The 24,679-nt window shown below is 42.3% G+C and overlaps 1 protein-coding gene and 1 long non-coding RNA gene across 2 annotated transcripts in view; one reads left to right on the forward strand and one right to left on the reverse strand.

Moving 5' to 3' along the window:
• Positions 1-931: 931 nt before the first annotated feature.
• LOC109873497 (dehydrogenase/reductase SDR family member 11-like) overlaps positions 932-24,679 on the reverse strand; it is a 37,525-nt gene continuing 13,777 nt past the window's right edge. Inside the window, exons 2-7 of the mRNA XM_020465162.2 lie at positions 5,424-5,633; positions 4,462-4,556; positions 4,131-4,260; positions 3,766-3,858; positions 3,439-3,504; positions 932-3,231 (exon numbers count right to left, since the gene is read on the reverse strand). Coding sequence (XP_020320751.1) covers positions 3,190-3,231; positions 3,439-3,504; positions 3,766-3,858; positions 4,131-4,260; positions 4,462-4,556; positions 5,424-5,633 — 636 coding nt within the window. The 3' untranslated portion in view covers positions 932-3,189. The remainder of the gene's footprint in view (positions 3,232-3,438; positions 3,505-3,765; positions 3,859-4,130; positions 4,261-4,461; positions 4,557-5,423; positions 5,634-24,679) is intronic.
• Positions 6,636-20,406, forward strand: LOC116358139 (uncharacterized). The gene is made up of 3 exons (XR_004206022.1): positions 6,636-6,812; positions 19,745-19,775; positions 20,304-20,406. It is a non-coding gene; the product is annotated as an uncharacterized LOC116358139 (long non-coding RNA).

Here is a 24,679-nt window from a genome sequence, read left to right on the forward strand (position 1 = left end):
GTCTGTGGCCTCAAGAACTGACCACTATTGGTGTCACTTGAGACTTATACAGCATTACAGATTCATCAATGGGGACGTGACTTGTTCTCCAAGTGAATGTCAAGACCTTTTAAAAAAAAAACACTATTATAGTCAATAATGTGAAAACAAATACACAAAATTGATATTTTATATTCAAGAAGCTTAGCTACCTCTGTTTTGAGTCGTCAGAATGGAATATGATGAGGAGTGGGTAGTGGTAAACATAACTAACATGTCCATATGTTGCACTGTCTGAGCTTTGGTATTATGTCACGTTTAAAAAAAAATATGCCACATGTTGCCATGGATAATCTAAGTCAATGATCTTAGAACTGGTTGTTAGGCTACATATTATATATTATGTAAAATATCCATTGCAATCTGACAAAGGGTTACGTTCCGTGACTCATAAATGATAAGTTACCGTTGTAAAATGATTGTAAATGATACAGTATATCAAAATTTGTTTGATATACTGTATATTAAAAAAATACTAAAAGAAAATGTTTGAAAGGAAATTTAATCAGGCATAATTATGTCAAGTATTATAAAACCTCAAAATAATCAGGATATTGTGATTGGAGTAGGATAAATACTGTACAACTCCTGTCATGTTGTGTAAAGCAAAAATAAAAAAGCCAACTGACTCCAAGTCCAAAGGGTGTGCCAGATTTTTACAATCACCAGTAGGTGGTGTCACAAACACCACAACAGAGGTTCCTTAGAAAAACATGTTCAGAGGAGTTTAGTTTATAAACCTGTCCGAGATTATGCCATCTAGTTGATATTTGTTCAATGAACAGTATAGCTCTACGAGTATAGGTCTATTTGGATAGAATTTGACAGTAAAGTGTCATCAATAAGAAGAAAACACATGACGAAAACAAATGATGGCACACAAAACATGGGCCACCTTTGACAATTCTTATTTCATTTTATTGAGAAATATCTACTGTATCATACAAGTACACACTTGGGGGAAAGTATACATGTGCACTCATGAGTTAGTAACCTCCTCGAGACAAGATGCCAGTGTTTTCTTTATGCTCCTCCCTCCAAATGGATCCAAAGTCAAAACATAGAGAATGACAAAGGCCAAAAGGTCATATTAGTATGGGCAGCGCCATTGAGGGCTTCCACCATTTTAATGTAGTCAAATGGGTGGGACTTCTAACTTCATTGGCTGATTCCTCCTGGTGACTCTGTTGGAGTCATGTCCAACCGGGTCATCAGGAGGGATCAGCCAATCGTGAAGAAGAAAATTTACTAAGCATCAGTGGCGTGGCCCGTGATGTCACAGATGCCATAATGGTACAGATACAAAGATGAGTCCTCTATCTATCTCTATGGTGCAAAACAATTTAAGGGCCTTCTTCAATCAAATACGCTTTAGCTGACATCTGCAAAATGTATGTTTTGTAAATGTCGGCGGTGGACCTGTGTTAGAGCTGTCAAATCCACAAGCATCTCCCGGCAGGTGTGGCTTCGTGACAATGATAAAGAGCAGGCCTCCCGGGTGGCGCAGTGGCTAAGGGCGCTGTACTGCTGCGACATCTGCGTCACCAGAGACTCTGGGTTTGTGCCCAGGCTCGGTCGTAACCGGCCGTGTCTGGGAGGTCCGTGGGGCGACGCACAATTGGCCTAGCGTCGTCCGGGTTAGGGAGGATTTGGCCGGTAGGGAAATCCTTGTCTCATCACGCACCAGCGACTCCTGTGGCGGTCCGGGCGCAGTGCGCGCTAACCAAGGTTGCCAGGTGCACGGTGTTTCCTCCGACACATTGGTGCGGCTGGCTTCCGGGTTGGATGGCGCTGTGTTAACCTCTTGAATCCACCAGTCCCAGGTGATATATTATCAAATAGATATTTGAAAAACACCTTGTGGATTGATTATAAACAACATTTGCCATGTTTCTGTCGATATGATGGAGCTAATTTGGAATATATATATGTCGTGACCGCAATTTCCGGTCGATTTCTCAGCCAAACGTGAAGAACAAACGGAGCTATTTCGCCGACAAAAATAATATTTTTGAAAAAAAAGGAACATTTGCTATCTAACTGGGAGTCTCGTGAGTGAAAACATCCGAAGCTCATCAAAGGTAAACGATTTATCGTAACCAGGTTGCTTGCTGCTAGCTAGGCATAATGCTATGCTAGGCTATCAATAAACTTACACAAATGCTTGTCTTGCTTTGGCTGTAAAGCATATTTTCTAAATCTGAGATGACATGGTGATTAACAAAAGGCCCCCCCCCCAAAAAAATGATAAAATTATAAAGAGCTGCTCACCGATTTTGACAACACCAACACCGCCAAAACATCGGCTATGCACATGTCGGCAATTGCCGCTTAACAATTGATCTGATTGAATCTAGGCCTATCTCATATGGTTGATTTATGGAGTGGGGAAATACACTTGGTCATAAGTGATGGTTGCGTAATCATGCTTGACTGTCCCTTATACACATTTGCTGATTGGTGATGGTTGACATAGGTTTTGAAAAACATACAAGCGGGACGTACTTGATACATAACAGGCTAACCAAATCTGCTTGTTATTAAAAACACGTCAAAATAGTAAAAATGGATCGAGTGTCTATGGTTAGAGGGTACAGCATATTATCCAAATGTACCAATAATCAAAGTAAAAATATTGATATAAAAAATAATACAAATAGCAGTGTTTTGTTCCATTATTTTAAACATATATGTAATATGACCTACAAAAAAAAATGTTCATGTGCAATTGATGGCATACCCTCCCCCCTCCCTCGGTCGGTCCTTCTGTCAGTCAGTCAGGATGGTCATGTAGAATAGATGACGCACAGGAGCAGCAACCCTCTTCTCTTCTCCTAAGTTTGATGTGGCTTCATTTTGAAACAAGGCTGCTAGAGCAATACACCAAAGCCCATGGTGTAGCAGCACTCACAGTAATTCAGTAGTGGTTAAGAGTACCTGCCCATCCTCTAATCTCCAGCCCAGATATCACTCCACCACACACAGCCTCCTCCACACCTCCTCAAACCGATCCCTTCAGTCCAAATCCAGTTGAACACTAGTTTGTTTGTATTTGTCGTTGCCCAGCAGAGGTCGCTAAGGAGTCGTCACAATGGCGCTTGCTGCCTGGCTCTATCGGCTCCTCCAGTTGCTTAACTTCCTGCTCTGTTGCTATGACATCTGTTCCACCGGCCTCATCTGCACATCTCCGATCTAGAGGCAGACAAGCAGGGTTACATACACAAAAAAATAGAGGCATCCAACAAACTGCATGAATGTCCTCTATAAAAGCACTGTTTTAGACTATGCAGGTCAGGAACATTGACAACATATAGTACCATTGGTCTATCTAAGAGAGAGGCAGGATAAAAGTAAGCCAAATGTTGACAGAAGCAACAGATAGACAGAGCACTACTTTACCTGGACATGAGGCGGGGCGCCCAGAATGTATGTGACTGCACTGGCTATGTCTTGTGCTTTCAAACACTGCAGAGGAAAAAAGGCCAATTAGTAATACAGTTTGTTAAAGTATTTGTATTGAGAGAAGCCGTAGGCCCATCCACCACAGGAGGCTGCTGAGGGGAGGATGGCTCATTATAATGGCTGGAACGGACCAAATGCAATGGCATCAAAACCATGTATTTGATACCATTCCCCTGATTCCGCTCAGGCCATTACCATAAGCAGGTCCTTCCCAATTTAAGGTGCCACCAACACACAGACTCACACAAAGTCTAGCTGCCTTACTTTTATACTCTCATACACAGCAGCTGCTTTCTCTGGATCGCTGTTGTGGTGCCGGAAGGCAAACTCAGTCTCCACTATTCCAGGGGATATACACTATGGAAGAGAAAGGCTCAAACCATGCTCGTTGTTGATGTTTACACACACACACACACACACACACACACACACACACACACACACACACACACACACACACACACACACACACACACACACACACTCACTCACTGACACACAGACATGGTTATACATACATGGACGAATACACACACATACTCAACAATCATCTTTCTATCTAATAATTGTATAAGCCATTTGTCAGATTCATATGAAAAACTGTGACAAGGTAATGTTGCTCTGCTAACCGTGGCTCTGATGTGGGTCTTTGCTTCCCGTAGCTCTTGCCGCAGCCCCTCGGTTAGAGCAGTCACAGCATATTTTGTGGCACAGTAGAAATGTTCATCTGCACTAGGTACCATTCTATGTCCCCCCATACTATAGCAGGGAAGAAGTAGAGAGTGAAATAATGGCATGTATATGATTGTGCTACATCCCCATCCTGTATCCCTCTGAATATTCTGTCTAAAACCAAGAGTGAAATTGTAGGCCTTCTTCACTGTATCTCCTGAGAGAGTATTTCATCATTTAGTATTTCATAACAGGCATTTAATGGGCTGTAAAGAAGCTGTAGTCTACCTGTTAATATTGATGATGTGGCCATCGTCCACATTCCGCTCTTTCATTGACTGGTAGGCCTCACGTGTACAAATAGACAAGGCAAGGACATTCACCTATAAGGGGGAGCTTCTGTCAAAAACAAGCACCTGCATCTGCCTTCACACACAAAAATACTTGTTTTAGACAGTCTGTCTAGGTGAATGAGAATACAGTTATAGTTCTCAACAGTGCTAAGGCCCCTTGTGAAATAACTTCCTAAAAAATGACAACAGACCAAAAATGACTTCAGACAACATACTGGTTGGTTACTGGCTGGTCACACAGGTAGAGAGTGTCATTGTGTGTCACTGTGTCAAATTGTGTCACCTGACCTGTCTCATTCATCATATGACCGTGTCACAGTGACTTTGAGAGTGATTCCAGGCAGGGCAGGTTAAAGCCACAGTGGCGTAGCTAAGGTAGCATTGGGGGGTTGCCACAGCAGAACAAGGTCAGAATACAGATTACACCATCTAAAAATATACACGCCATACACATTCATCTTGGCTGCCATGGCAACAGATGGACAGGTGTTAGAAATGCTCAGTTCCTCTGGAGGGATGGGACTACTTTTAGAGCAGAGGGGCTCCGCCTGGGGGTCTTGAATGGAATGGTCAAGAGCTCCATGAATCACAGTGTAAAGAAAAGTCCCAGCATAATAGATAGAGGGAAATAACACCTGCCTTCTTCCACAAGTGGACCTTTTTGTAGTACCACTGCCAGGTCTACTCTCATAACCAATGGAACGACTTCTTGTGAGGGGTAGTGTGTGTGATTATGTGGGTTCACTGAACCCCCTGAACTATGCTTCACACCACCTACTCTACAACAACCAGTATTTCCCTTGCTTAGCTAGTTATTCTCTTCCTTTTTATATTTCTGCTCGTTAAAGCTTGTATGTGTGTAAACCCATGTGTACAGTGTGTGTGTTGTCCACTCACGTCGATCATGTTCCTCCAGCTGTCTGTCTTGCCACTGAGCAGGGGTTCATTGTGGGCCAGGCCTGCATTGTTGATACACACGTCCACCCCCTGGTGCAGCGTCTTGATGGCAGAGAACATGGACAGGATGTCCTCCTCACAGGACAGGTCACACTTATAGGGGATCAGCGTACCGTTGTAGCCCGCACTCTGGCACTCTGCTGCCAGCTTCTACAAACACAACACAGATAGGGACAAGACCTCGGTCACAAATCAGGTAAACACATGTCATGAATTTTTTTTTAACCCTCGTTATCTCCCCAATTTCAGAATATCCAATTACGATCTTGTCTCATCGCTGCAACTCCCCAACGGGCTTGGGAGAGGCAAAGGTTGAGTCATGCGTCCTCCGAAACATGACCCGCCATACCACGCTTCTTAACACCCACCCGCTTAACCCGGAAGCCAGCTGCACCAATGTGTCAGAGGAAACACTATTCAACTGCCGACTGAAGTCAGCCTACAGGCGCCCAGCCCACCACAAGGAGTAGCTAGAGCGCGATGAGCCAAGTAAAGCCCCCCTGGCCAAACTCTCCCTTGACCCGGACGACACTGGGCCAATTGTGTGCCGCCCTATGGGACTCCCGGCCAGTTGTGACACAGCCTGGGATCGAACCCGGGTCTGTACTGACACCTCTTACACTGCTGCGTCACACGGGAGGCCCTTGACATGAGAATTTTAAAAACTCCAGATTAAAACTTTGCATGTTGTGCTTTCAGCATTCAAAATTATTAGTAATGAAATATGCCTAATGAATTTGGTCAGTCACACTGATTTCAGCTGTAAAGAAACATTGCCCTACCCATTCACCCATACATTATCTGAAAGGAGGCACAACCATAAAATCAATCCCTGTATTGCATAAAAGGAAGATGATCATGGCAAACTCAGGCTAGTCAGCTGCAGCACACCATAACAAACATTTAATCTAGTCTTGTCTGAAGAGTGTAGGAACACCTTAATGCCAAACATCTGTTATCTCAAAAGTGTTATTGACAAAATGCAGGTATTATACATGTTTCCTTTTGGGCCATGTGTTTGTCTAGACACAGTGTCTGGTTTAAGGAAATAAGCAATACGTTTATGACCCTTACTAACCATGATGACTACAGTGACCCTTGACCCTTATGAACCTTACTCCTCCACTAAAGATCAAGCTATGGAGAGCCACAATCCCTGCCTCCCTGACCTGCTCCAGGCCCAACCAGCACAAACAGGTCAGCCTCCCTCCCTGCAGGCCTCTAGGAGGGTGGTTCTGTCTGTCTGATGCAACTGGACACAGATCCCTTTACCTGGCACAACTGCACCCATCACATGATGTCCCTGTCTGGACTGCTCTCAGACCGAAGGTGAGGACACGCAGTTAACCTGACACAAGACTGAGTCATTTGTGCATTTTACGTTTACTGTACTTTTCTCAGCATTAGTCAATAAAAAAATCGAATAATACTCTGGATACATTCAGTAACATAATAATCTGTCACACCCTGACCTTAGAGATCCTTTTTATGTCTCTATTTTGGTTTGGTCAGGGCGTGAGTTGTGGAGGGCATTCTATGTTTTGTGTTCACAACGCTGCACCTTGGTCCGCTCCTTCCGACAGCGGTGACATAATCATTGTCATGTTGGTGTAGGTGCAAGATAGGAAACTGATTACAAGGGTTTGTGTGAGAGGTCTAACTGGTGTCTCCAAGTGGCCAAACACCTCTCCAAACTAGAGGTCGACCGATTAATCGGAATGGCCGATTAATTTGGGCCGATTTCAAGTTTTTATAACAATTGGAAATCTGTATTTTTGGGCGCCGATTTAAAAATATATATATATTTTTTATACCTATATATACCTAGGCAAGTCAGTTAAGAACATATTCTTATTTTCAATGACGGCCTAGGAACGGTGGGTTAACTGCCTTGTTCAGGGGCAGAACGACAGATTTTCACCTTGTCAGCTCGGGGGATCCAATCTTGCAACCTTACAGTTAACTAGTCCAACGCAATTAACGACGTGCCTCTCTCGTTGCACTCCACAAGGAAACTGCCTGTTACGCGAATGCAGTAAGCCAAGGTAAGTTTCTAGCTAGCATTAAACTTATCTTATAAAAAATTATCAATCATAATCACTCTACACATGGTTGATGATATTACTAGATATTATCTAGCATGTCCTGCGTTGCATATAATCTGACTGAGCATACAAGCATACAAGTATCTACGTATCTGACTGAGCGGTGGTAGGCAGAAGCATGTGCGTAAACATTCATTCAAACAGTACTTTCGTGCGTTTTGCCAGCAGCTCTACGTTGTGCGTCAAGCATTGCACTGTTTATGACTTCAAGCCTATCAACTCCCGAGATGAGGCTGGTGTAACCGAAGTGAAATGGCTAGCTAGTTAGCGCGCGCTAATAGCGTTTCAAACGTCACTCGCTCTGAGCCTTGGGGTGGTTGTTTCCCTTGCTCTGTATGGGTAACGCTGCTTCGATGGTGGCTGTTGTCATTGTGTTGCTGGTTCGAGCCCAGGGAGGAGCGAGGAGAGGGACAGAAGCTATACTGTTACACTGGCAATACTAAAGTGCCTATAAGAACATCCAAAAGTCAAAGGTTAATGAAATACAAATGGTATAGAGGGAAATAGTCCTATAATTCCTATAATAACTACAACCTAAAACTTCTTACCTGGGAATATTGAAGACTCATGTTAAAAGGAACCACCAGCTTTCATATGTTCTCATGTTCTGAGCAAGGAACTGAAACTTTAGCTTTCTTACATAGCACATATTGCACTTTTACTTTCTTCTCCAACACTTTGTTTTTGCATTATTTAAACCAAATTGAACATGTTTAATTATTTACTTGAGGCTAAAATGATTTTATTGATGTATTATATTAAGTTAAAATAAGTATTCATTCAGTATTGTTGTAATTGTCATTATTACAAACACACTTCTTTTGTTTTTATTTTTTTTTAAATCGGCCGGTTAATCGGCATCTTTGGTCCTCCAATAATCGGTATCGGCGTTGAAAAACCATAATCGGTCGACCTATCCTCCAAACGGCACAGTTCTTCAGTAATTTCAATGCACTTTATGACTCAAGAAAAGAGTCTTCAACTATAAGGTGTTTTTTGAACTCTCCTAGCTTTGCAATAGAGGAACTGAAGTAAGTAGTTTTTTTTGTTGGAATACAGCCCTATGTCCCTACCATCACACAATTACTGTTGTTTACTCAATCCAAAAACCTTCCATTATATATCGCTATCTGGGTCAGGTGAGCATCATTTGAAAGCTTTTTCTATTCCCAGCATGGCTAACTAAGTTATAAAATACAATCTTACAATGTTAGGCTTTCAAAAGACACTTCAAACAGATTGTAATTTTGGTGCGCATAGAATTGAGTTCATTCAAGTGCGTGTTCCTCGGCAACATTTTCTTCACAATATGACAAACATAGGCTCATTCTGTTCAGGACAACCCAGGGTATTATGCATGTCCTCCTTGTAACTGTGGATAAAAAATAGCGATCATAAACAGTGATACTATAAATTACATGAGTTTTCAAATATGGAAGGAAATGTGCACATTTGGACTCATGGGTGTGTGGTTTGCTTGTATGACATCAAAGCGGTATTTATTCTAATCCTCAACGTCTCATCTTTCAGAACACATCGACTCCCCTCGATTTACAGCATCTCCCTCATTCAGACGATAACAAATGTGCAAAAGTAGCCCAAATAGCGGGAGGGGTGGGGGCAACTTCAAGTCGCGCGTGGTGCTCAAGTATATAACGCCTGTCAGTCAAAACCCACACAGAGCTGTTTTACTATACAGCCACTGCATTCCAATTAATGCGCTTCTCAATGACAAAATCTGCCATTTTTAACCCATATACGGGATGACGGGCTGTGAGAGGAAAGGGCTACCTAATATTCTAAATAGCCTAGAGAGCCTCCAGAGACTGGGATGTATTGATTTAACTGGGATTATCTACATAGAAGGCATTACCCGAACACAAAACCCCAGGATTAGAAATATTTTTGTAAGCTCTCTCTAGATTTACAAACACATGTTTCAACAGAGTTAATAAATAGGGTGAACATGAGGGTGAACATAATTTCAATTCAATAGCACAAATACAAGCAAGAGGATTTCAATTGGTAATCACAGCCTCAGCATTCTAACAGGGGCTTCCCTCTTTACCCTGCCCTGCCCCCCCACGCCTGAATGTGTGTGTCTATCTGTGTGGGCTGGAACAGACAGTGACTCTCAGGAAGGGAGAGGATGGCAGGTGAGGGTGTGAGGAAGAGGATGAGGAATGATCGCCAAACAGAGCAGTGAACTGAAGTGCAGCCCTGGCCAGAAGAAGAGAGGGAGTGATGTGAGTGAGCAGAGCAGGGGTAGACGGGGACAGGACAGGATCAGGGATAGGGTTGTAAATGGTGGGTATATTTTTGAAGTTTACCAGTAAACTACCAGAATTTTGGTATCTTTCAAGGATTTTATGTAATGTATCACAAGACATCAAGTGGTTCTTTGACATCTAGTGGCGCGTAGTCTAGCCCTGCAGGGTCGGTTTTTTATGTAAGGTCAGAAATGCAGGGAGACATCATTAACTGACTGTCTCAGGCAGTGTCCGAGTCCCACACACCCATCCAGCATCAGATAGCTCCAATCATTCACCTATACATATTATACAAGACTGGGTACGCGTTTATCCCTGCTTATCCACAATAGTTCACACTTCTAATAGGATTTAGATGTATTTCTATTCTAAATGAAATAAATAATATTAATATCGGCTACATTGCTTTCAGATGGGATGGGAGCCTATGTTGAGACAGCAGTAATCGATTAAGCTAGTAAGCTACAGTGCAGCCAGGAAGTGCTCTGAAATTAAATTTGTCTCAGGTTAACTCACTCTGCATGGCACGGAGTGAGACAACAGAACAATTGTATTTTAGGCTAATGTGTCTATTCTCCTTTTGATCGGAAAGTGGGCATCATTGCTAAGACGGACAGTTTAGTTCATCCCCCCTCCCCTTCTCTTTTTCTTCCCGTCTCTTTTAAACACCTGTAACTGTCACGTTCTGACCTTTATTTCCTTTGTTTTGTATTTATTTAGTATGGTCAGGGCGTGAGTTGGGTGGGCAGTCTATGTTTGATTATCTATGATTTGGGGTTTTCTATGTTTCAGCCTAGTATGGTTCTCAATCAGAGGCAGGTGTCATTAGTTGTCTCTGATTGAGAATCATACTTAGGTAGCCTGGGTGTCACTGTGTGTTTGTGGGTGATTGTTCCTGTCTTTGTGTTTGCACCAGATGGGACTGTTTTAGGTTTTCTCACATTTGTTGTTTTTGTTAGTTATCTCATGTGTAGTTTCTTTATCAATTAAAGAATATGAATAACCACCACGCTGCGCTTTGGTCCGCCTCTCCTTCAGATGAAGAGAACCATTACAGTAACACAACATGCAACTGGGCCTGTCACATTGCATTTCTGTCCTCATTATCAAGTGAGTGAGCAAGACAGAGAGGGAAAGAGAGGGTTGTTGGTTGGGTGGGTGGGTGGGTGGGTGGGTGGTAAAGAATGGGCTGGATAGAAAGCGTACTACAAAATGAGCAAATCACAAGTTTACACAGAATGGAAAGAGAATTAAAAAAATGTCAATGAATGTAGGCCTATGCAAGAGAAAATGAGAGGAAGAGAGGGAAAGAGATGACAAAGAGGAGAGAAAGGAAACTAGAGACCACAGTAGTTGTCTTGCGATGTCGAGTCAGAGCTTTAAGTCTCTAATTACAGTTATTATATGCAGTTCCTCACCATGGCAGCCAGCTACCCTCCAAGACAAATCTGCAGCTATGACAATCACATAACAATGCATGATCAGTCCAGACCTTATAAAGAACAAAGGCCGCACTGTTAAAGGTCCCAATTCACTGCTTTATTGACTATGTTTCGATCCGAAACGGATCTTTGTCAGGTCAAACAGACTGAGTGTTCACATCCCAAAATATACACACTTCACCTCACATGACCATTACGCATCACGCATGGTGGGTGTGGAAACAATTCAATTCACTTTTGAGCATAGTCAATCATAATTAATCACAGAGGTATATATGGTCATAAAGGATTATAACATACAAATGGGTCCAAGTACAAATTTAGGCAATAGTAAAAAAAATATATATTATTTTAAAGAGATTATGTTGGAATAGCTGCCCATATGACCATTACGCGCAGGATGTGCGGTGGCCATATACAGTGCCTTGCGAAAGTATTCGCCCCCCTTGAACTTTGCGACCTTTTGCCACATTTCAGGCTTCAAACATAAAGATATAAAACTGTATTTTTTTGTGAAGAATCAACAAGTGTGACACAATCATGAAGTGGAACGAAATTTATTGGATATTTCAAACTATTTTAACAAATCAAAAACAGAAAAATTGGGCGTGCAAAATTATTCAGCCCCTTTACTTTCAGTGCAGCAAACTCTCTCCAGAAGTTCAGTGAGGATCTCTGAATGATCCAATGTTGACCTAAATGACTAATGATGATAAATACAATCCACCTGTGTGTAATCAAGTCTCCGTATAAATGCACCTGCACTGTGATAGTCTCAGAGGTCCGTTAAAAGCGCAGAGAGCATCATGAAGAACAAGGAACACACCAGGCAGGTCCGAGATACTGTTGTGAAGAAGTTTAAAGCCGGATTTGGATACAAAAAGATTTCCCAAGCTTTAAACATCCCAAGGAGCACTGTGCAAGCGATAATATTGAAATGGAAGGAGTATCAGACCACTGCAAATCTACCAAGACCTGGCCGTCCCTCTAAACTTTCAGCTCATACAAGGAGAAGACTGATCAGAGATGCAGCCAAGAGGCCCATGATCACTCTGGATGAACTGCAGAGATCTACAGCTGAGGTGGGAGACTCTGTCCATAGGACAACAATCAGTCGTATATTGCACAAATCTGGCCTTTATGGAAGAGTGGCAAGAAGAAAGCCATTTCTTAAAGATATCCATAAAAAGTGTTGTTTAAAGTTTGCCACAAGCTACCTGGGAGACACACCAAACATGTGGAAGAAGGTGCTCTGGTCAGATGAAACTTTTTGGCAACAATGCAAAATGTTATGTTTGGTGTAAAAGCAACACAGCTCATCACCCTGAACACACCATCCCCACTGTCAAACATGGTGGTGGCAGCATCATGGTTTGGGCCTGCTTTTCTTCAGCAGGGACAGGGAAGATGGTTAAAATTGATGGGAAGATGGATGGAGCCAAATACAGGACCATTCTGGAAGAAAACCTGATGGAGTCTGCAAAAGACCTGAGACTGGGACGGAGATTTGTCTTCCAACAAGACAATGATCCAAAACATAAAGCAAAATCTACAATGGAATGGTTAAAAAATAAACATATCCAGGTGTTAGAATGGCCAAGTCAAAGTCCAGACCTGAATCCAATCGAGAATCTGTGGAAAGAACTGAAAACTGCTGTTCACAAATGCTCTCCATCCAACCTCACTGAGCTCGAGCTGTTTTGCAAGGAGGAATGGGAAAACATTTCAGTCTCTCGATGTGCAAAACTGATAGAGACATACCCCAAGCGACTTACAGCTGTAATCGCAGCAAAAGGTGGCGCTACAAAGTATTAACTTAAGGGGGCTGAATAGTTTTGCACACCCAATTTTTCAGTTTTTGATTTGTTAAAAAAGTTAGAAATATCCAATAAATGTCGTTCCACTTCATGATTGTGTCCCACTTGTTGTTGATTCTTCACAAAAAAATACAGTTTTATATCTTTATGTTTGAAGCCTGAAATGTGGCAAAAGGTCGCAAAGTTCAAGGGGGCCGAATACTTTCGCAAGGCACTGTATATAATTACAGTGACCTATTTAAAAAAAAAACTTGTGTACCTCTAATACTTTTATATCAATGAGATGGGCACACGTAGTAGTTACAAATAAATATAATATATATGTACAAAATGACCAAGTGAATGGCAGGACAAATCAAAGTGGCATATTCATGTAAGAAACGGTCTGATATCAAACTCTTGGTTCAGACATTCTAACAGAAAAACTCTGTAACAGTGAAGTGAGACAACCCATTGTAATGAATTCAATGAGTAAGGGGTGTCCCATCTTTCAAAATGAAAGATAGGCTGTCACCTGAGACCTGACAAACTGACCAAAAACATTGCTAGTCTTTCCTGAGATCATTGCCTTTAGAGTAGTAGACATCGACTACAAGCAGGTCCTTCATGAGTTGGGGAGGAATGATGACGAGATATAAAATGATTATGGCAGAGGAGGAGGAGGAGGTGGTGGAGCCGTCACTGAGAGGGTGGGTGCTGCATGATCACCTCCATTGAACAGAATAAAAGAGCAGCCGCAGAAAGGTCCAAAGGTTGGAGAGTCCAAAGGTTTTATTACCCCTCTCCCTGAGGATAATCAAGATAGGGCTATATAACATCACTAGCTTGTCGCTAGTTAGTCACTATATGCTCAATCAGATTAACCCCACTAAACACACCTATTACACTGTCAATGTCAAAGCAAAGCAAAAAAGAATTGAAAATAGGCAACCTATATAATGATAGGCCTACATGGTAAATTAAACATATGGCAAATAATAAGTATAAAAAGTAGTCTCTGATTGGAAAGTATAACCCAGTGATGTGAATGGCTGTGACACACTGATAACATGTTGGGGGTGGAGTAGGCTAATGACAGAGGCAGAAATGCCCACTGCCAGGTGTTGTGTAACTCGCTCACTGGGTCAGGCTAGCCAGTATGCCGGGATTTCATCCTACCTGCTGACTGACTGACACAGAGCATAGGAAGCTACAGATAGGAGCAGAGGTTTACTATAAATAAGGGTGGGCCTGGGAAGCAATTCAACTGAGCCAGTCTAGCTGGTATGTTCACTGCAGTCAATAAGCTTATGCTACATCAGTCAAGTCAAATCAAATTGTATTTGTCACATGCCACGAATACAACAGGTATTAGACCTTACCGTAAAATGCTTACTTAAATAGTGTTAAGAATATATTTAAATAAACTGAAGTAAAATATAACATTTAAAAAAAGTAACACAATAAAATAACAATAACGAGGCTATATACAGGGGGTACTGGTACCGAGTCAATGTGCGGAGGTACAGGTTAGTCGAGGTAATTTGTACATGTAGGCAGGGGTAAAGTGACTATGCATACTGTAGATAGTAAACAGCGAGTAGGAGCAGAGTAAAAACAAAGGGGAGGGGGGTCAATGTAAATAGTCCAGGTGGCCATTTGATTAACTGTTCAGCAGTCTCATGGCTTGGAGGTAGAAGATATGTTAAGGAACCTTTTGGTCCTAGACTTAGCGCTCGGTACCGCTTGACGTGTGGTAGCAGAGAGAACAGTCTATGGCTTGGGTGACTGGAGTCTTTGACAATATTTTGGCCTTCCTCTGACACCACCTAGTATTTAGGTCCTGGATGGCAGAAGCTTGGCCCCAGTGATATACTGGGCCGTACACACTACCCTCTGTAGCGCCTCACGGTCAGATGCCGAGCAGTTGCCATACCAGGCGTTGATGCAACTTTTCAGGATGCTCTCGATGGTGCAGCTGTAAAACTTTGAGTATCTGGGGACCCATGCCAAATCTTTTCAGTCTCCAGAGGGAGAAAAGGTGTTGTTGTGCCCTCTTCATGACTGTCTTGGTGTGTTTGATAGTTCATTGGTGTTGTGGACACCAAGGAACTTGAAACTCTCGACCAGTTCCACTACAGCCCCGTCGATATGAATGGGGGCGTGTTCGGCCCTCCTTTTCCTGAAGTCCACGATCATCTCCTTTGTCTTGCTCACATTGAGGGAGAGATTGTTGTCCTGGCACCACTCTGCCAGGTCTCTGACCTCCTCCCTATTGGCTGTCCCATCATTGTCAGTGATCAGGCCTACCACTGTTGTGTCGTCAGCAAACTTAACGATGGTGTTGGAGTCGTGCTTGGCCATGCAGTCATTGCTGAACAGGGAGTACAGGAGGGGACGAAGCATGCACCCCTGAGGGGCCCTATCTTACCAAATCATGCCAAGTCTTATGTCATGTTCTTAACTGCTGGTTAGGGCTGTCCTTTAAAAGACTGGGTACAATATGTAGCCTACGACAGTTAACATCATCCAAGATGGTGTAGCAGTCAGACGTCCTTGTCCTGTCGTGTCCCTTGTATATATCGTTTTACATATTTTTCGTCGCATATCCTTTAAAATATTTTGCTAAACCTCATCAACTAAATACTCTCCTGCAACCCGCCTCACCCAATGTGGCGTGGATCTGCTTTTTTCCCCTAAAGTATTTATATTTACTTCGGATCTGGAATCCCTCAACTGAAGCTAGCCAGCTAACTACCAGATATCAGTCAGCAAACCATTGCCAGCGGTCATCAGCTAACCTTCAGCTCGGAAAGCTCTCGCCAGTTCGAACAACGTGACTCTAACCAGAGCATAACGGACCTGTTATTTTTATCCCCGGATTCCTACCGCAAACTGAACATTTTCATCTGGATCTTCACAACTAGCTAACCGCAATCCCGGATGACTACTCCTGGCTAGCATTTCCATCCCAGATCAAGCACCAATTTAGCTTAAAGCTAGCCCGGCCAGGGCTCCTGTGCTTCCACCGAAGCATACTCCTGGGCTACAATATCGGCCTGCTAGCTACCTAGAGCTACTTGGAACCCTACTAATTTCACGACTGGTCTATCGACGTCACTGCACGAAGAGGCAAAAACAGACTTACCCCATCGCGACACCCCCCACCCCAAAGGCTAACTTTCTAGCCCCTGCTATCTGCTTGCTTGCTAACCCGGTCTGCTAACTGCTAAACTGCCGGGCCCTGGTCTGCTAACTGCTTACTTGCCTACCCGGTCTGCTAACTGCTAGCCCTTTCTAACTGCTTGCTTGCTAACCAGGTCTGCTAACTGCTAGCTTGCCTGCCCGGTCTGCTAACTGCTTGCTTGCTAACCCGGTCTGCTAACTGCTAGCTTGCCCTGGTCTACAAACTGCTAGCCCATGCTAACTGCTTGCTTGCTAACCCGGCATGCTAACTGCTAGCTTGCCCTGGTCTACTAGCTGCTAGCTTGTTTAGCTCCGGCCTACTAACTGTTAGCTTGTTAGCCTGCTAACTGTCTGAATCACCGTGTCCCCAACCAGCCCAACCACTCACTGGACCCATATGTTCACTTGGCTAGGCATGCCTCTCTCTAATATCAATATGCCTTGTCCATTACTGTCCTGGTGAGTGATTACTGTCTTATTTCACTGTAGAGCCTCTAGCCCTGCTCAATATGCCTTAACCAACCATGTTGTTCCACCTCCTACATATGCGATGACATCACCTGGTTTAAACATCGCTAGAGACTATATCTCTCTCTTCATTACTCAATGCCTAGGTTTACCTCCAATGTACTCACATCCTACCTTACCTTTTGTCTGTACACTATGCCTCGAATCTATGCTATTGTGCCCAGAAACCTGCTCCTATTAGTTTCCCCTTTATCTGTGGATTAAATGACAGAGTAGAGAACACAAGCTTTTGTGTGACTCAAAATGGTTAAAAATTCTACAAAGACCCAGAAAAAAAGGACCTTGTGCATTTCAGGTAAAATAACAACCCAATGTTAATATCCCAGTACAAATTAGCTAGCAACAGAAAGCTATCTAGCTAAATGTCCATGAATGTTTCGACCTGCACCCGTATTAATGTATTTGGTTCAGAGTTAATTTTTATATTTCAACCTGTGTGTCTGGATCGCGTTTGGTGTGGATGTACAAAATCAACATGCGCGAGATAGTGCCACGTGCATGTTCGGTCTGGACAGCATGTTAGGGGCCTAAGCTGAACCATGAAAAACAGCCCCAGACCATTACTCCTCCACCAAACTTTACAGTTGGTACTATGCATTCGGGCAGGTAGCATTCTCCTGGCATCCGCCAAATCCAGATTTGTCCGTTGGACTGCCAGATGGTGAAGGGTGATTCATCACTCTAGAGAATGCGTTTCCCCTGCTCCAGAGTCCAATGGCAGCATGCTTTACACCACTGCAGCCAACACTTGGCATTGCGCATGGTGATCTTAGGCTTGTGTGGGGCTGCTCAGTCATGGAAAGCCATTTCATGAAGCTCCTGACAAACAGTTATTGTGCTGACATTGCTTCCAGAGGCAGGTTGGTAAGGGATTATAATGATGACAGAACTACTTGAGTTTCTATTTAGAATTTCGTGTTAGCACAATCAGATTCATAGTTGCAAGGACGATTTAATTTCGCAAGCTTGTATCATGATGTATGAAAGATTTACCAACGGTCGCAAACTTGTAGCTTCACATTTGAATACATATAATACAATTTGCTGAATTATTGCAAGTCCATTTACAACTGCAAATATTCTGCTGTGAATCAAAAATACACTTGAAGATTTTGAATCTGTGCGTGCTCAGAGTTCTGTCACTGTTGTCACGTTGTAGAAAGTTTTGTAAATTTGTAGGAAGTTAAATCTTGATTTCCACTCTGGGGGCAGGACCTTTACTCCTGACCAATCAGTTCCCTCTGCCAAAACCACAGTCACCTAACCATTGACTGGATTGTTCCATCAATCAAATGGGGGGGAGGGGGGGGGGGTGAAAAGGCATGACAGTAGTTTACTTATCATGTGAAATATAATGGTACATTTCAGATGAACTCCAGCCATTGCAATGACAGCCGCTGTTGCGTAAACTATCTGGCCTCGGACATTCATCCTAGATTTAAATACAAGGGGAAAACAATTATATTTGCTAGTTAACCTTCTGATTGATAGTTTATATAAATTCCATTAACTTTAGCTAGAAAATGAGCTACATTTAAACTGCTGGGGGAAAGGTAGCTAGCTAACGCCCACCATCATCACTGCAGTGTAGCTAATCTTAGCTAGGTTTCTAAAAACTATAGCTATATTTTCAAGACTTGTTACCAAATTTTGAACACTTTTTGTCAAACTACTTCATTTATTGATTAATTAATTAATTGGTGAGTGAAAAAGTTGCCAAGAAAAATGTCCCTCTTAATTTCACTGCAAATAGACTAGCTAAAAATAAACTGGTGACAACTGGATCAAGCTTATGAATATGTAAAATGTAAAACATATGGCACATTTAACCTCTAGTGACTCCCCATCCCGCATGAGGGAGCGTAATCATCGACTGACACTAATTAGCATAATGCAACGGACATAAATATTCCTAGTAAATATTCCTATTCATGAAAATCACAAGTGAAATATATTGAGACACAGCTTAGCCTTTTGTTAATCACCCTGTCATCTCAGATTTTCAAAATATGCTTTACAGCCATAGCTAGACAAGCATTTGTGTAAGTTTATCGATAGCCTAGCATAGCATTTTGTCCAGCTAGCAGCAGGTAACTTGGTCACGGAAATCAGAAAAGCTATCAAATTAAATCGTTTACCTTTGATGAGCTTCGGATGTTTTCACTCACGAGACTCCCAGTTAGATAGCCAATGTTCCTTTTTTCCCAAAATATTATTTTTGTAGGCGAAATAGCTCCGTTTGTTATTCACGTTTGGCTGAGAAATCGGCCGGAAATTGCAGTCACGAAAACGGCGAAATATATTCCAAATTAGCTCCATAATATCGACAGAAACATGGCAAACGTTGTTTATAATCAATCCTCAAGGTGTTTTTCAAATATCTATTCGATAATATATCCACCGGGATAATTGGTTTTCCAGTAGGACCGATTGGAATAATGGCTACCTCTGTATTTTACGTGAGAATCACTCTGGGAGCCATCAGGTGACCAGTTGCGCAATGTAGCCGCTTACGGGTATTCTTCAACATAAATGCGTAAAACTACGTCACAATGCTGTAGACACCTTGGGGAATACGGAGAAAAAGTAATCTGGTTGATAGCCCATTCACTGCTCAATAGGGACGCATTGGAATGCAGAGCTTTCAAAAGATGAGTCACTTCCGGATTGGATTTTTCTCAGGCTTTCGCCTGCAATATCAGTTCTGTTATACTCACAGACAATATTTTTACAGTTTTGGAAACTTTAGAGTGTTTTCTATCCTAAGCTGTCAATTATATGCATATTCTAGCATCTTGTCCTGACAAAATATCCCGTTTACTACGGGAACATTATTTTTCCAAAAATGAAAATACTGCCCCCTAGTCACAAAAGGTGGTTCTCAGCAACTTGAACCAGAACTGATTTCCTCCCCCTCTCTGCTCTTTTCCCCAGGTTGAAGCACATCCCTAACACCCAGACAGATGTAAATAACTTTTTTTTTTACCTTGATTTTACTAGGCAAGTCAGTTAAGAACAAATTCTTATTTTCAATGATGGCCTAGGATGACAGATTTGTACCTTGTCAGCTCAGGGATTTTATTTTGCAACCTTTCGGTTACTAGTTCAACACTCTAACCACTAGGCTACGCTGCCACTCAAGCGCCCATCCACCAGGAAAATAATCTTGTCCTTCGAGTGTATTCACAAAGTTAGATAGAGAATAACGTGTGGATCTATTTCTATCATGCAGAATTGTAGGTAGCTAAGCTTGTAAGTTGAGAAGGTCATTCAATAATACAGACATGGGTGATTTCTGTCCCAGGGGACTAAACTGTCCAAGTTTTTTGTTCAATTTAGACCACAATTAGTTGAATGAGGTGGTAGTGAGGTGCTGCAACAAAAACCTGTACACTGCTGTGTAAAGAATCTACGGCTGTCATGACTTAAATTGAATAAATACAGTTACCATTTTCTTTTGTTAATCTATGCAGGTTTGTCATGTGATTTTCAGGCACGTGGTAGAGATGAATATAACAATACTCCAAGGCAGGACATTTCCCTGCATCCAAGTTGAGGCCTGCTACCAGCAGGAACATGGAACACTCCATGTCAGTAAGTCATGCATATTTCTTTTAATTATGTATAGCTAATACTCCACTCATTAAAAAAATAAATCTTACTCGAGTTATGAGGGGATCCCTGAATAATTTGATATCACAAAAGGGGTCCCGTCCCCAAAAAGTATGAGAACCCCTGGCCTACTGTACATCACTGTGGCTGAGGAGAGGTGAAGACCCAACTCTAGTAGACCAGCATTTTTCTACATAGAAAATTCTTGGGCGGGCCGCCTAAGTGTTTTTCTTTCTCGGGACGCCTATGTCCAAACAGTAAAAAGAAAACTGTAAACTTAACCTACTAATACCAGATAGAAAGTATGTAGAAAAGATAATGGACCTATATATATTTTTTATAAGATCACCTTTGAGAACTGACAATCACCAAATTAAACGCTACACAGTCAGGGAGAATCTAAAATGTAAAAAATGATGCATTCAAGAGTATTTTTGTCCTAGAATGGGCTCCCATTGATTTTGATATAATGTTTAAGTCACTCAGATAGCATAAGTGTCACATCTACTCCCGCTTCCCGTCTCTGGTGCTCGTTGTCGCCAGTTTAGTAATTATTACGCACACCTGCCACCATCGTTACGTGCACCTGCGCCTCATGAGACTCACCTGGACTCCATCACCTTCCTGATTACCTCTCCTATATCTGTGATTCCTTTGGCTCTTTCCTCAGGCGTTGACTCTGTTTCTGTGTTTGTGTCTGTATGCTGCTCATGTTTCTTGTTTTGTGCCATGTTCGTTTATTTATTAAATTCACTCCCTGTACTCGCTTCCAGTTTGTTAGCGTAGACATTACAATAAGCCTTGGCCAAATGTGTAGAATTGCAGGAAACCTGCTTTAAAACAGCTACATTTTGTCACTGCGGTCAAAATAATTCGGTCAGCACCGCTTCATTGGTCACACCCATGGCCATGCCCCACCACGAGCACCACCTAAGCCTCATTTTGATACAGAAAAAGGCTGGCACTGGCCTGAGGAACAGCAGATCTGGGTTCAAATACTAGTTGAAATCTATCAAAAACATTGAGCATTTGCTTTTAACAAGGCACAGCTGTTATTGAAGCTGTTATTGAAATGTATTCCAGGTGACTACCTCACGAAGCTGGTTGAGAGAATGCCAAGAGTGTGCAAAGCTGTCATCAAGGCAAAGGGTGGCTACTTTGAAGAATCTCAAATGAACATATATTTTGATTTGTTTAACACTTTTGTGGTTACTACATGATTCCATATGTGTTATTTCATAGTATTGATGTCTTCAATATTATTCTACAATGTAGAAAATAGCCAAATAAAGAAAAACTTTTGACTTGTACTGTGTATTATATCGATATTTGACTCTCTTCTTTTTAAATAGTGAGTCAACACGTTTTCAGCACATTTTACTTCCCCTCATGCTCTCTCGTCTCTTTGCAGCAGACATATAGTTAGCAACATCAAATTGCAATACATATAGAATCGTGAGAATGGCAACACATATCGTACTGGCACCTAAGCATGGTGATAATATCGGATTGTGAGGTCCCTGGCAAATCCCAGCCTTAGTGCACACTGTGCCGCCGTGACAGTCTCATCACTTCTGCATTCCCTCTGGATTTGTACTGTAGCTATATTCCTTTTCCTCAGCAGTATTTGTCCCCTCTTCCACTGGAAAATATGAACTCAATGAACCTAGCTCTTGTCTCAGTGTTTTGTGATGCAGCCTAGTTCGGTCAGTGTATTGTATAATTCTCTCTCTCTCCTCTCTCTCACATCCTTCTGGTCAGAGCCTCTAGCTCCAACACCTCAGTGGCACTTAGGTGGTTCTTCTTTACTGTTTTTTCCCCCACTTTCCCCCCTCAACCTTCCCCACAGAGAGCACTTCAGAGCAGACATGGGTTGAAATAGTATTTGAAAAGTTACAAATTAGTTGAGTGTTTGCTTGAGCGGTTTTGGGACTATTTCGTTGGTTCCATTGCACCAAGCAGGCTCAATCAAGCACAGCTAAAGCACTTGAAAGAAAAAAATTACTATTTGAACCAAGATCTGAGCGACTTCAGAGAGAGATGGAGAGCACATGCAGAGTTGCAGACATAGTAATCCCGTCTGCTGAAGCCACAGCGGCGTGAAAGGATGTGCCTGCCTGAGGACCAACAGACACACAGGGCCAGGCTAGGTACTAAAGAAAGAGAGAGAGAGCTCCACAGGGTGAACACAGAGAACAGGGTCATGTTCATTAGGCACCAAACCCGAAGAAAGCGGTCTGAAAAGGGGAAAATCACCACATCATCAGATAGGCTAGATGCAGTGGTTTATCCACTTAGATCCCAATGGAAAATCAAAAGCCAGTGGAAAGTCCTGTGGGTCAGACAAACTGCTGCCAATGAATTAGTGATAAGCAGATGAGCTGCGGGGTGAACTGACTAATCAAATACCCTACCTGCACTGCAGGTACTTCAACATGCAGACACAGCAATTTTTTTTCAGGGACTGAATACACATTTTGTTTAGGTCATGAGAATGCAGATTTTCCCAAACAGCTAAAACTAACATTGATCGTCACCTGTGAGAGAGGTGCCAAGAATAAGATCATGTCTTATGCAGTTTTGGCATACAGTAAAAGGTATGACTAAAGTGTCAAAACTACTACACCTACAGTATATCGCATTTGTTGGACCTTTGCTTCTCAACTAAAACCATAGCTTTTTATTGAAATCAAAACTAAATAGGCTTTTCAAAATTAAAACAAACTTGATGTAAAGAAGCTGGATGATGGAAAGAGAGAGACAGAGAAAGTGAGAGAGAAAGAAAGACAGAGTAAAATAACATGAAGTCACCCCTTACTGGTCTGACCCACTTCAAAGCCTTGCTTTGCTGTGTGAAAACTACTCACCATGAGCAAACTGAACTTCAGACTGGCTAACGGCCTAGAACCCACAGTTACAAGAGGGGGGAGTTGAGGGGGCATGTCACTCCAGTGGCACCACGGTGACAGTCTCACAAATACAATGGGTGGCGGGCTGGGGCCAGGCAGAGAGACAAAACTATTCACAATCCACTGACTGAGCCCATAGCCTGGTCCCAGATCTGTTTGTGTTGCCTTGCCAACTACTATGGTCGATTGGTCTTTTGGCATGAAAATTATCATAGGAATTGGCAAGACAGCACAAAAAGATCTGGGACCAGGCCACTGAGCCTCATCTAAAACCACAGGAATGCGGAGCCAGAGCAGGGAAAAGACTCTCTACAGTGTCAGGCTCCAGTCCTTTGAAACATGATTGAGCATGTTGTGCCAAGAATAAGATCATGTCTTATGCAGTTTTGGCATACAGTGAAAGGTATGACAAAAGGGTTAGAATTACTACACCTACAGTATATTGCATTTGTTGAACCTTTGCTTCTCAACTAAAACCATAGCTTTTTATTGAAATCAAAACCAAATAGGCTTTTCAATATCAAAGCAAACATGATGTTGAGAAGCTCAAGTGGTAAATTGATGGAAAGAGAGAAAAGGAGAAAGGGACTTTCACAATCCATCCACATTCCTGCTGGGTCTATTCCTGAGCATTGACACACTGACATAACAGACAGCTGAAAAGACACTGATTTGTTTGTCAAGACAATCCATGGGTGATTATGGTGAAATTTCTTTATGGAAGGGTGACATCCCTTTTCTGATAGCTCGAAGAGATACAGTGCATTCAGAAAGTATTCAGATCCCTTGACTGTTTCCACATTTTGTTATGTTACAGCCTTATTTTATAATGTGACTCGTTTCCGGAAACTAGGCGTATGTCGCGGGTCACTACCTCACAGGAGAGACATTTGAACGTAAATTGTTTTTTTTAATCTAAACGATTTTGGCAGAAATGCTTTCTGGAACATGTGAACTTTCATGTGCCTTAATAACAGACTTGTATTCCATCTGCAAATATGAATAACTTCTTAAATTACGAGCCTAGTTGGTTTAGCCACAGAAAAAGCCAGCACCCTTCCCTCTAGCCATGATTGGCTGAGATAATGAGTGGGCTGGACATGCCGAGAGATGAGTTCGGATTGGTCTACCATATAGCACGCTTCTGTCTATTGAGCTGGTCAGTATGTGTAGGTAATCCAGTCTAAAGCGGCTTTAAAAAAAATGTATCTTGTAGTAGAATTGCATAAGTGTTGCTCTCCACTTTCTGGAGGACCGAGCTCGATAGAGCATGATAGCTAAGGAGATGGAGAAAACACCTCTCTCCGGATCACATCTTTAAACTATGGGCAACCATGGCATTCGTGAC

This window comes from Oncorhynchus kisutch, linkage group LG28 (assembly GCF_002021735.2).
Source record: "Oncorhynchus kisutch isolate 150728-3 linkage group LG28, Okis_V2, whole genome shotgun sequence".
In the NCBI taxonomy this organism is placed as follows: Eukaryota; Metazoa; Chordata; class Actinopteri; order Salmoniformes; family Salmonidae; genus Oncorhynchus; species Oncorhynchus kisutch.